The 12,336-nt window shown below is 56.2% G+C and overlaps 1 protein-coding gene across 2 annotated transcripts; it reads right to left on the reverse strand.

The window, feature by feature from the left end:
• Positions 1–6,422: 6,422 nt before the first annotated feature.
• On the reverse strand, positions 6,423–11,496 carry RNF112 (ring finger protein 112). 2 transcript variants are annotated; one of them, XM_032841317.1, is made up of 14 exons: positions 11,221–11,496; positions 10,995–11,035; positions 9,957–10,242; positions 9,559–9,765; positions 9,277–9,405; positions 8,937–9,041; positions 8,446–8,496; positions 8,066–8,122; positions 7,897–7,971; positions 7,655–7,772; positions 7,342–7,508; positions 7,193–7,246; positions 7,009–7,083; positions 6,423–6,925 (listed from the first exon to the last, which is right to left on the reverse strand). In XM_032841317.1, the coding sequence occupies exons 1-14, from the start codon at positions 11,272–11,274 to the stop codon at positions 6,455–6,457; spliced, it is 1,890 nt and encodes a 629-aa protein (XP_032697208.1). In that variant the 5' UTR covers positions 11,275–11,496; the 3' UTR covers positions 6,423–6,454. The 2 variants fall into 2 exon arrangements, with proteins under 2 accessions (XP_032697208.1, XP_032697210.1); XM_032841319.1 differs by lacking the exon at positions 9,559–9,765.
• Positions 11,497–12,336: the final 840 nt, after the last annotated feature.

Consider the following 12,336-nt stretch of genomic DNA (forward strand, 5'->3'; position numbering starts at 1 on the left):
TATTATAAGCAACTATACACCAGCAAATTTGACAATCTGGAAGAAATGGATGCATTCCTAGAGACATAAAAACTACCAAAATTGAACCAGGAAGAAAGAGAAAACCTGAACAGACCCATAACCATTAAGGGATTGAAACAGTCATCAAAAATCTCCCAAAAAACAAGAGCCCAAGGCCAGATGGCTTTCCAGGGGAATTCTGCCAAACATTTAAAAAAGAAATTAATACCTATTCTCCTGAAACTGTTCCAAAAAATAGAAATGGAAGGAAAACTTCCAAACTAATTTTTATGAGGCCAGCATTACCTTGATCCCAAAACCAGACAAAAGGTCCCCATCAAAAAGGAGAATTACAGACCAATATTCTCGATGAACATGGATGCAAAAATTCTCACCACAATACTAGTCAATAGGATCCAACAGTACATTAAAGGGATTATTCACCATGACCAACTGGGATTTATTCCTGGGTTGCAAGGTTGGTTCAACATTTGCAAATCAATCAATGTGATACAATACATTAATAAAAGAAAGAACAAGAACTGTATGATACTCTCAGTAGATGCTGAAAAAGCATTTGACAAAGTACAGCATTCTTTCTTGGTCAAAACTTCACAGTGTAGGGATAGATGGTACATACCTCAATATGATCAAAGCCATCTGTGAAAAACCCACAGTGAATATCATTCTTTATGGAGAAAAACTGAGAACTTTTCTGCTAAGGTCAGACACGGCAGGGATGTCCATTATCACCACTGCTATTCAACATAGTACTAGAAGTCCTAGCCTCAGCAATCAGATAACAAAAAGAAATAAAAGGGATCTGAATCGGCAAAGAAGAAGTCAAACTCTCACTCTTTGCAGATGATATAATACTTTATGTGGAAAACCCAAAATATTCCACTCCAAAGTTGCTAGAACTCATACAGGAATTCAGTAAGGTGTCAGGATATAAAATCAATGCCCAGAAATCAATTGCATTTCTACACACCAACAGCAAGACAGAAGAAAGAGAAATTAAGGAGTCAATCCCATTTACAATTGCACCCAAAACCATAAGATACCTAGGAAAAAACCTAACCAAAGAGGTAAGGGATCTATACATGGCAAACTTCAGAACACTCATGAAAGAAACTGAGGAAGACACAAAGAAATGAAAAATGTTCCATGCTGGGTGCTTGGGTGGCTCAGTGTTTAAGCCTCTGCCTTCAGCTCAGGTCATGATCTCAGGGTCCTGGGATCATGCCCCACGTTGGGCACTCTGCTCAGCAGGGAACCTACTTCCCCCTCCTCCTCTGCCTGCCTCTCTGCCTACTTGTGATCTATCTCTCTCTCTCTCTGTAAAATAAATAAATAAATAAATAAATCTTTTTTAAAATGTTCCATGCTCATGGATTGGAAGAACAAATATTGTGAAAATGTCTATGCTACCTAGAGCAATCGACACATTCAAAGCAATCCTTAACAAAATACCATCAACTTTTTTCACAGAGCTGGAACAAATAATACTAAAATTTGTACGGAACCAGAAAAGACCCTGAATAGCCAGAGGAATGTTGAAAAAGAAAACCAAAGTTGGCGCCATCACAATTCCAGACTTCAAGCTCTATGACAAGTCTGTAATCACCAAGACAGTATAGTACTGGCACATAGATAAATGGAACAGAATAGAGAGCCCAGAAATGGACCCTCAACTCTATGGTCAACTAATCTTTGACAAAGGAGGAAAGAATGTTCAATGGAAAAAAAAGACAGTCTCTTCAACAAACAGTGTTGGGAAAACTGGACTGCCACATGTAGAAGAATGAAACTGGACCATTTCCTTATACCACACACAAAAATAGACTCAAAATGGATGAAAGACCTCAATGTGAGACAGGAATCCATCAAAATCCTTGAGGAGGACACAGGCAGCAACCTCTTCGACCTCAGCCACAGCAACTTCTTCCTAGAAACATCGCCAAAGGCAAGCGAAGCAAGGGCAAAAATGAACTATTGGGACTTCATCAAGATCAAAAGCTTTTGGACAGCAAAGGAAACAGTCAACAAAACCAACAATTCCAAAGAATGGGAGAAGATATTTGCAAATGACATATCTGAATGCCTTTATCTGTAATGGGCTAGTATCCAAAATCTATACAGAAACTTATCAAACTCAACACCCAAAGAACAAATAATCCAATCAAGAAATGGGCAGAGGACAAGAAAAGACATTTCTGCAATGCAGACATCCAAATGGCCAACAGACACATGAAAAATGCTCAACATCACTCAGCATCAGGGAAATACAAATCAAAACCACTGTGAGATACCACCTCACACCAGTCAGAGTGGCTATAATTAACAAGTTAGAAAATGGCAGAAGTTGGTGAGGATGTGGAGAAAGGGGGACCCTCCTACAGTGTTGGTGGGAATGCAAGCTGGCACAGCCACTCTGGAAAACAGTGGTATGGAGGTTCCTCAAAAAGTTGAAAATAGGGCTACCCTATGACCCAGCAACCGCACTACCAGGTATTTACCCTAAAGACACAAATGTAGTGATCCAAAGGGGCACATGCACCTGAATGTTTATAGCAGCAATGTCTACAACAGCCAAACTATGGAAAGAATCTAGATGTCCATCAATAGATAAATGGATAAAGAAGATGTGGTGTATAAATACAATGGAATACTATGCAGCCATCAAAGAAACCCAGAAATCTTGCCATTTGCCATGACGTGGATGGAACTAGAGGGTATTACACTAAGCAAAATAAGTCAATCAGGGGAAAGACAATTATCATATGATCTCTCTGATATGAGGAATTTCAGAGTCATGGTGGGAGTAGGGATAAGGAGGGAGTAGGGGTAGGGAGTAGGGGGGTAGGGAGGGAAAAAATGAAACAAGAAGGGATCAAGAGGGAGACAAACCGTAAGAGAGTCTTAATCTCAGGAAACAAACTGAGGGTTGCAGGTCGGAGGGGGAGGAGTAGGGTGGCTGGGTTATGGATGTTGGGGAGGGTATGTCCTATGGGGAGTGCTGTGAATTTTGTAAGCCTGATGACTCACAGACCTGAACCCCTGAAGCAAATAATACATTATATGTTTAAAAAAAAAAAGAATCAAAAGTGTTTTCCTCAACAGTGCAAGAGTCTGCCTTCTGTGTTACATAACATGGACATAAAATGGAGCCAGCCGTGTGTTTCCTCACCGCCCACCACCAGCCCACGATATTTCAGGTTTTTACCCCATTTCAAGGAGCAAATTTCCACGTGAATTAGGGTTAGGATAGGCTCTGATACAGTAATACATAAACCCATGTATCTCATTCCCTTAATGCAGGAGAAGTTTCTTCCTTGCCCAGGGCATGGTTTAGCGCAAGTCCAGGGAACTAGGCACTCCCGCTCCACGCCATCAAGAGGCTACTACAACAAAACCCCAAAGACCAGCTAGCTTGCAGACAACAAATATTTATATCACACTGTTCTGGAGGTTCAGAAGTTCAACCTCATGAGGCCAGCAGATTTGGTGTGGTGGCCGGTGAGAGCCTACTTCCTGGTTCATAGATGGCTGGCTACCACCTGGTGCTGAGGGACTAGTGATCTCTCTGGGACTCTTCTCCAAGGGCACTAATTCCATTTGTGAGGGCTCCAGCCTCATGACCCCATTGCCTCCCAAATGTCCCACCTCCTAATACCATTACATGGTGGATTAGGATTTTGACATATGAATAGAATGGGGGTGGTGTTCAGTCCGCAGCAGGATTTAAAAAGGCCATCTCCAACATTGGGACTGGCCTCCAAAGCAGGAACTTCGAGCCAAATCCCCAGATCTCTAACCCAGAAACTTTTCACCTGAGAATCTTGGTGTCCGTGACTTTCAACAGGTCATAGAAATCAGCCAGGCTTTAGTACCCCATCAGGACCTTGAGCACAGAGTCATGTGGGCTCTTGTGAATTCCAGAACAGATGTTGGAAACCCAGGAAGCCCCCTAATTGGGTTTGGGACCCAGTGGCCTGGTCATGGAGTCCGGAGAGACCTGTGGGGTGAGGGCTCACCTAAGCAAGGAACCGGACCTCAGAAGCCTTGGGTTCAAGTCTTGGCTTACGTCTGAGTGGCCATGTCTTTGAGCTTCCGTAGGAATGGGTACGCTATGGGCGGTATGAAATGGTTTCAAGACTTAAGGAAGGTGAGGTTTAGGAAGACGCTTTGAAACTAAAAGGCACAAGACAAATACTACATAACGTGACTCATCTCGCTTCTGCCGAGCCCTTCCCCAACTTGGCTGACAGCTGACTTCCATTCAAAGATCAGGGTGAAGTAGCCCAGGGCAGCTCCTTCCAGCGCTGTTAGGTGGGAGTCTAGCTAGACAAAACCCTCCCTCAGGGACTCTTTGGAGGCCCCCACAAAGGTCTAAGACTGGCAGCGCCAAAGTCTGGGGGGGTTTGTAGCTCATGGGCCCACCACATGATGGAGGGGACCAATCCAGGAAACCTTTCTCGGCATACACCGGACAAAGTCTGGACCCTACCCCTACCTCTGGCTCTTTCCGCAGAAGTTAGAATCACCCTCAGAACTCTGTCTTCACCCACCTGTCCCCAACCCGGGCCTTGGGATTTCTTTGTGTCATTATTTTGTCCCCAGTTTCCTAACTGAAGCTTCTCCTGCTGGGCCATGTGTCCCAGACCATGTCCTTCTGCCTCAGTCCCCACAACACTGTTTCCCAGAGCTGAACGGGAGAAGTAGGGGGAGAAATCACCAAAAAAGAGCATCTTGATTTCAGCACGTCTGACCTTAAAAGAAACATCTCTCTTCTGACGTGTGTGGGGGACACCAGCTGCGTGCTTGGGAGTTTGGAGCTCCCTGGCTTCCGCCTCAGGCCAGGTGGGGAGCATTAGCTGACTCCCCTCTCGGGGTTTGCATCGGGAAAAGGCAGGGTTTGGACACAGTGGCCCTGCTCTAATTCTGAGATGGGGAACTGAGGCAGAGGAGAAGCAGCAGGTGAACGCCTGGCTGGCTGAGCCCCGCAGAGGTGGGCCTGGGCTCCTCCTTCCTCCAAGGCTTTAGCAAGGACAACCCCAGCTATGCCCCCACTCGCTCCTGCCAGGATAGATTTCAGGTGACAGTCTGTTTGCAGGGTCATCTGCAGCAGGAGAGACGAGGGGAGCAGGACCTCCTAGTCCTAGTGGAAGATCGCTGTGCCCTTGGCCTTTGACCTGAGCCCTCCCACAACCCCCATGTGGGGCTTTGAATGTTCAGCTCCCAGTCTTTTGAATTTTAGCCTCCGTCTTCCTGGCCACACGTCCCCACAGTGGAGCACCTTTATTTACCTCCCCGACCCCTGTGCCCCAAAGCCCTCTGGAGGCTAAATTCAAGTCCTGTGTCAATAATTTACTGGGAAGCTGAGGCTCAAGCAAACACATTTTATTTTTCATATAACGCACCCACGAATACTTTACAGGGTAATAGCCTAGAAGTCTTCCAGCAGGACTTCCCTGTCCCATGGAAGGGCGCTGGGCCCTCTGGGTTCCTGTGGGGGGCTGCACCCAGGTCTCCTGCAGACACGGGTTTGGGAAAGAGGGCGTGCTCTTGTCCAGGGTGGAAAGTGTTCCCTTTGCTGTCCCTTATGGGACTTCAGACGGGAGCGCTGCCTGGTTTAGCTCAGAGTGCAACAACTGGTGTTTTTCTTTGGCATCTAACGCATGGCGTGGATGGCATTCCAGAAAGAACCTGGGCACTCTGCTGTCTGAGCAGGCTCGACAAAGGACACAACCATGAGGGGACGGCTGCAGGGACCCCCATTCGAAGTGCACAGGTAGCCTTCGTGGGGAGGCAGAGGGTGGGGGGAGGCCACCATTATCCTCCTGGGACAGCTTGGGGAAGTGTCGTCAGATCAAGCAGCTCCACTCTGGAGTTCAGGCCCCTGTCCACCATACCTGGATTCTTTGGTTTTGCCCGGTGGCCCCTCCTTCTCTTTCTCCCCCCAGCCCCTCCTTTGTGCTCGGAGCCTGAGCACCAAAGTCACTCCACCTGGGACTTCTCCCATCTGTAAAGGGCTGAATCCTCTCTCCCCAGGGGAGACTTCCAGAAGGGCACCTTCTCAGCCTTCCTACAGTCCGGGGTCATCAGGGGGGAATAAGCCAGGGGGGAGCGTGGAGCCTCACTCTTGGTGGGAGACACTGGGGCCCAGCGGACCTGGGAACGCGGCAGGTTGATGGTCTGCCACCAGAAACAGGTCCTGTACTCTATTCCTTGCCCCCACACACCACCTCCTGGGCCCGGGCGGGCTCTCCAGGGATCCTGGAGCCACCTCGATTGTCCAGCTCAGCCAGCCACCCAGACACTGGGCTTTCCAACGGGACAGTGCGGCACACGGCGGGGTGGGCCCTCCGCACCACCCCCCACCCCCCCCCTCCCCCCCCCCCCTCCCCCCCCCCCCGGGCCTCTCTCCCCCCCTTCGGCCTCCTGGGCGCCCTCACTCTTCCTGCAGCAGGGGCTCTCGGTCCCCTTCCTGCACCCTGTCGTCCTCCTCCTTCTCCATGCAGCCCACGGTGGCAGCCAGGCCAGCGCCCACGCCGCCCCCGACCACGGCGGCCCCCGTGGCCCCCACCGCGGCTCCAGCCGCCACCATCCCGGCCTCGGCAGCCAGCGCAGCCGCGGCCATGCCCGCGCCCACCACGCCACCCGCCAGGCCCATTAGCCCGGCCCCGACGGCGCCCCCCACGGCGGCCAGGTGGCCACAGAAGCGCATGGTGTACGAGTCCATGAAGACCTTGGCCTCGGCCTGCAGCTCGGCCTCCAGGGCGTCCAGGGTCTGCTCTCTGCCCTTGCACAGCAGGGCGGCCCCGTGGCGGGCCAGGATGGCATCCTTCTGCGCGGCCAGGAGGTTGCGCATGGTGTCGGGCAGCACCCGGAGCGCGGAGAAAATGCGCTTGGTGGCCACGTCCTACAGCGGGGAGACAGGAAGCGCGCTGACCGCCCACCCGGTAGCCCCTGGGCCTGGCCTCCCGCGCGGGGGCCGCGGCTCACCTGCTGCCGCACGTACTCCTCGAACTCCTTCTTGGCAGCTTCCACTGTCCTCAAGTCGTGCAGCTGGGCGGCCATCTGTCCACGGCAAAGCCAGGCTGCCTCCCTCCTCCCGCTCCTGCCCTAGGCTGCATCCCAGGGACGCCCCCCCCAGACTCTCCACCCTCCCCACCCCTGCCCCCTGTACCTCGTCTGCGGAGGCAAACCCGGGCCCGGTCCTCCCCATCCAGCCGGAGAGGTTCTGCGGGGACATCAGGGGAGGGGTCAGGGCGGGCAGGGGGGTCCTCGGGCTCTCTGGGGCCTGGGGCGGGGATGGTGGGGGAGTGGGGGGCGCACCTTGATTTCCTGAGCTAACTGCTGCCCCGTGAGCAGGCGTCTGTCCCCCCTGGCCACCGGGCGGCCCTCGCTCCAGTAGCCCTGGCAGCGGCTCTTGGCGTGCTGGGGGGCTGCGCTCAGCACATCCGCCACGTAGGCACAGAGGTGGCCCAAATCGTCATCTGTGTCTGAGGAAGAGATTCCTCATGCTGAGGACACCCAGGGCTGGGCAGGACCGGGCTTTGGGAGGAGAAAGGGTGTCAGAGGGAGGGAGAAGCTCGCTGGGGCCAGGGGCCAGGGGGTGGCCTGGAGGAGGGCTCCCGGGGACACTCACCGCCGGGGCTTCCGTGGCCTTTGCTGGCCCACTGCCGCCCCAGAGTGGGCAGGAGGTAACAGCGGGCTCGCCTCCCTTGGAGCAGCTCCTGAACCTTGGGGTACTTGCCAGAGGATTTCTGAGAGACGGATGCGGAGACCTCTGAGCTAGGGACCAGGCTCCTGCTCTTGGCCTCCTCCCCCCGCCCCTCCCCTTCTGCCGCATTCTTCCGTCCCCCTTCCTTCCCCTCCTGCACCCCTCACCTGGATGATGTCACCCACGCAGCCCAGCCCGGCCTTGTTGGAGTGGGATGAGTCACGCACTAAGAGATCTAGGTGCTGGAAGAGAATGAGTCCTGACACCAGCAGCCAGTGGGCGGGGGGAGGGGGTGGTTAGGGTCTGGGGTGACAAGTTCAGAAATGGGTGTCTCACCTGGATTGGCACCATCCCATAATGCCTGCCCATCACCTCGGCCACATGGACAAACATCTGGGGATGAGGCACCAAGGGTCATGGCTGGGGTCACCCTGAGGACTATGGCTCCCTCCCCTCTGGGCCCACTGGGGGACCCGCATCCCCACCCCCACCCTGACACCCTCCCCATCCCCCACACTCCCAGCTCTGGGACTCTCGTGCCTCTCCCAACCAGGCTCTTGTGCTTCACCCTCTGCCCTCCAGCAACCCCAGCCCAGCTCCGGGTCACGAACTCCTAGGCCGGAAGTGAAGAGCACCCCAGGACAGCTGGTCCAGGCCCCGGCCTTATGGTCGGGGCAGGGATGCAGCAGCAGCCCAGGACCAGATTTCCTCCTCACCTCCAAATATTCCAGGTCTGTATCCTTCAGCTCTGGGGAGGTGTTGAGGATCTGGAACCGAGAACAAGATGGAAGAGGGTCTGCAAAGGCAAAGAGATACTGGGAAGACCCCGGTGAGGAAGGAGCTCGCAGGCCGACCGTGGGGCTGGGACCCGGGAGACACCTGCCTAGGGACCTCTGCAGCCTGCAGGGCCTGGGCTGGTCCTAAGGGACCAGGGACTGGAAGGCAGGCCCCGGGAATGATCCTGCTGCCCCTGCTGTACCTTTGACTTCCTTTTTGAACTTCCGGACTGGGGGCATCTCTCCCTTGCAGGGGCAACCCCAGAATCTGTGCGGGGATGGGGGGCTGCAGACACAGAAGTCTGGGAGATCAGGGTAAGCATCCAGAGCAGTCCCTAGACCAGCCTCCGGGGCTGTCCTGTCCCAGTCCTGGAGAGAGCGGAGCTGGAGCCAAGCCCAAGGGGCAGGACACCAGGTCACAGCGCCCTCACCTGGTAGGAGCTCAGCATCGTGGTGAGGGCACAGAGCTTGGTCCTGGTTTCTCTGCTCAGCTCTGGGCTCATGGCGTCCCCTGTGTCCACCAGGAACACAGCCACCTGCACATGGGGCAGGGGAGGGGGAAGATGAGCCAAGGGTTCAGGCCTGCCTCACTCCTCCACGCGCTCCCCCGTCCCTGCGCTCTGCCCACCCCGTCTTCCTGTCCCTGCCCCCAAAGCTTTCTTCCTCCATTCCCCTCCCCTTTGTCTATGATCTCCTGGTCCCCCCCAACCTCTTCACTACCCCGCTCCCTCACCCAACAATCTTCAACCCCTGTGCCCCTCGTGCCCTCACCTTCCTCCCCTCCTTCCCCAGCAGGAAGGGGTGACTCCACATCCATACGCCCCTCGTGAGGCTATTGGTACCCCACCTGAATCCCTGCAGGGACCCCCCTCCTCTTGGCCAGCCGCCCTCCCCTGACTCCTGCAAGGCAGAAAAGAGAGCATCCGTTGGTCCATGTGGCCCCCATTCCCTGCCCAAAGCCAGGCTGGGAGCACCCCCTCCTAAACCCGCCCCCTCCCCCAGTCCCCTGCCCCAGCCCCCTGCACCAGCCCCCTGCCCCAGCCCCGCCCTCACCAGGCCGGGCAGACCCCGGAGCAGGTGGTTGAGGAGGAAGGCCTTCCCTGAGTGCTGCTCCCCTAGGACAGCCAGGAGGCAGACAGGGGTGTCCCTGGCCAGGGGGTGCTTCAGGCAACGGTTGATGGCCCCCATCCTCAGGATGAGGCCCCCCGAGGCATTGATTCGCACCAGCAGCAGCGGCTCGGCCCTCACGGCACAGGTCTCCTGCGCCAGGAGAAGGAAGGTTCCCTGAGCGGCCAGGCGGGGCCCGTGAGACCCCAGACTCCGTTCCCCACCCTGATATCGGAGAATAGGGCCAAAGCCGCCGGGTCCGTGGGAGATTGCAGCTGGGTCCCCCCACGCCGCACCTCCTCCCCGGCTGCCCTGCGCCCTGCACCGAGGCCTGGTCCCCCGACCTGCAGCACAGCGGGCAGAGGCCTCTGCGGCAGGAGCTTCATCTTCTCCCCCAGACTCCGGAGGCCCCGCTTCTGCTTGCAGATTTTCCGGCACTCTGGGCAGCAGGGCGGCTCGCAGCCGGGGACACGGTGTGTGCTGAAGCAGCGCGTGCAGAAGTCATGGCCGCAGTCCAGCGAGATGGGTTCCCGCAGCCTCTCCAGGCAGATGGAGCAGGCAGGAAGCTCCTGGGGCGTCGCAGGCCGGGACCCCAGGCCCAGCTCCAACTTGGGGAAGGGCGTGTGGGACCTAGGGTGGGGTGGGGCGGCAGAGCAGACTGTTGGGAGCTGCCTGGCGGGGGGCGGGGTAGGGTGGGGTGCAGGGAGTACGGGCCGGGAGTTTGGGCGTGCAGGGTGCTCCCGGAGAGGCCACATTCTTCCTGTTCCTCACTGACTTGGACCCCAGAGCCAGGGACCCCAGAGTGGGGACAGCAGAGCAGTGGGGAGACATGGGATCAGTGCTCCAGGCAAGGAGAAGCCGGGATGGAGTCCTAACCCTGCCCCCCCACCACGGCGAACTTCTGCACGACTGATCCTGGGCCCTGGGTTCCTAACCCGCCAAGAGGAGAGGTTAGCAGCCCCTGCCTCATGGGGCTGTTAGGGTGCCTGGTGCCTGGTACAAATGCTCCCCCAAACCCCTCTCCCACAGTCTTGCACTGCAATGGCTCCCAGCGGGAGTCACTGGCTTAGGCCAGACCCCCCCAGGAGTGACACCTGCATACCGTAGGACCATCAGGAGAGGGTGGGAGCCTCCCAATGGTGGGGCAGATGGCCCTGTTTTTCATAAGATCCCTTTTGCACTCCTTCTCAGAGCTGGATTTGGTCTCCGAGCTGTACCCACCGGATTCTCCCTGTCCCTCCCTCCACAGCCGGTCAGGGCCAGCTTTGGGCCCTCCCCTGGGGCAGCCTTCAGGAGTCTGGTGACCACAAGGCCCGGGTTCCTGGACTCATGAACAGTGAGCAGGCCTTGGAGCAGTCCTGCCGACAGGCCCTGCCACTTACCAACTGTTGCGACTGCTTCCCATGAAGCTCCGTTTTCTCTCCTTGGAGACAAAATTGGGGGGGTGGGGGTTTGGAATAAAACGTTGTCTAGAAGAGAATCCAGATTTCTCTCCTCCTGGGTCTCAGTGGCCTCCATCCCCCTTCCTCAGACCCATCCCTTGTCCCCAGGTGGCCCCTTCCCACCCCCACCTGCCCTCCCCCCCAGATCTCAGGCCCCAAGACTTGCCTGTTTGCCGAGCCGGTGACAAAAGGAGATGATTGACAAGGCGGACCTCGGCATGGGGGTGCTGGGAGTGGGGAGAGGTCTGCAAGCAGAGAGAGGAGGCCCGAGGCAGAGACCCGGTCAGCGGCAGCAGGGATGGCTTTCCTCCTGGAGGGTCCAGCCAAGCTGCGGCAGGTGGAGGGTGGGTGGGTGGGTGGGGGATGGTCTCCCCAGAGGAGCCGACCCGGACTCGTCAGAGCTGGAAAATAGATGTGACAGTCAGGAAAGAGGAGGCTGCCTCTGGACTCACCCCAGGGGGAGGAGACAGGACTGCGGGAACCAGGGCTCTGGAGGAGGGAGGGACGGAGCCAGGCCCAGAATCCCTGGCAGAGGCTGGGATGCAGGCGAGCGAGGTGGTGAGTCGCCATGGAGACGGAAGGGAAAGATAAGGACAGGGAGGGGGGAGGAGGAATGGAGAGAGAGAAGCCATATGGGTGCATGGCAGAGATGGAGCCGTGGGCAGGCAGTGCCCCTACTGGTCCAGCCAGGGTTCTTCCGGGGCCACGAGCACGGTGTGCAAAAGGAGGGGTGTGGGAAATGAGGGACGGCACCGCCAGAGCTGACCTGGAGAGAGAACGGGAGCCTCCCTTCCCTCACTGGAGGATCATTTCACTGAGCACCTGCTCTATGCCGGGCCCCAGGATGCTGGCCTAGTGCACGTGGCCCTGTGCATTCCCTCCCAACCAGGCTCGGCTCACTGGTGCTGAGTCCCAGCTGCAGCTCCCCCCAGCCCCCTGACGTCTCTGACATTGGCTGTGTGTCCCTTGGTGTCTTCCTGCTCCCATGGCTTTCACCCTGCAAGCTTGTGACTGTCATCTCTGGACCTTCTAACTGCCTCCTGGCTGGGCCCTTCCCATCTGCTGCCCAGTGCACAGCAAGCATCATCCCCCCTGAGCCCCGCTGCTCCATGCTGCTCCAAGCGGCTCCAACACTGGCCATGGCTCCCTACAGCTCTCAGATCAAAATCCAAACCTGGCCTGCATCTGTGGGTCTGAAACTTCCTCTCCGGGCTTTGCCCTCTCTCACCCTTCTCTGCTTCTGTACCTTGGCTCCATGTTCCCCCTGCCTACTGTAATGGGC

Source organism: Lontra canadensis, unplaced genomic scaffold (genome assembly GCF_010015895.1).
Source record: "Lontra canadensis isolate GAN:19392208 unplaced genomic scaffold, GSC_riverotter_1.0 scaffold122, whole genome shotgun sequence".
NCBI lineage: Eukaryota > Metazoa > Chordata > Mammalia > Carnivora > Mustelidae > Lontra > Lontra canadensis.

Excerpts from the sequence above, each read along its gene's own strand:
- RNF112 (XM_032841317.1), bottom strand. The coding sequence starts at position 11,274 with ATGCCGAGGTCCGCCTTGTCAATCATCTCCTTTTGTCACCGGCTCGGC. Across the intron at positions 8,497-8,936 it reads CGATGCTGAGCTCCTACCAG|ATCCTCAACACCTCCCCAGA; the intron begins GTGAGGGCGCTG and ends TCTCGGTTCCAG. Across the intron at positions 7,084-7,192 it reads GGTTTGCCTCCGCAGACGAG|ATGGCCGCCCAGCTGCACGA; the intron begins GTACAGGGGGCA and ends TGCCGTGGACAG.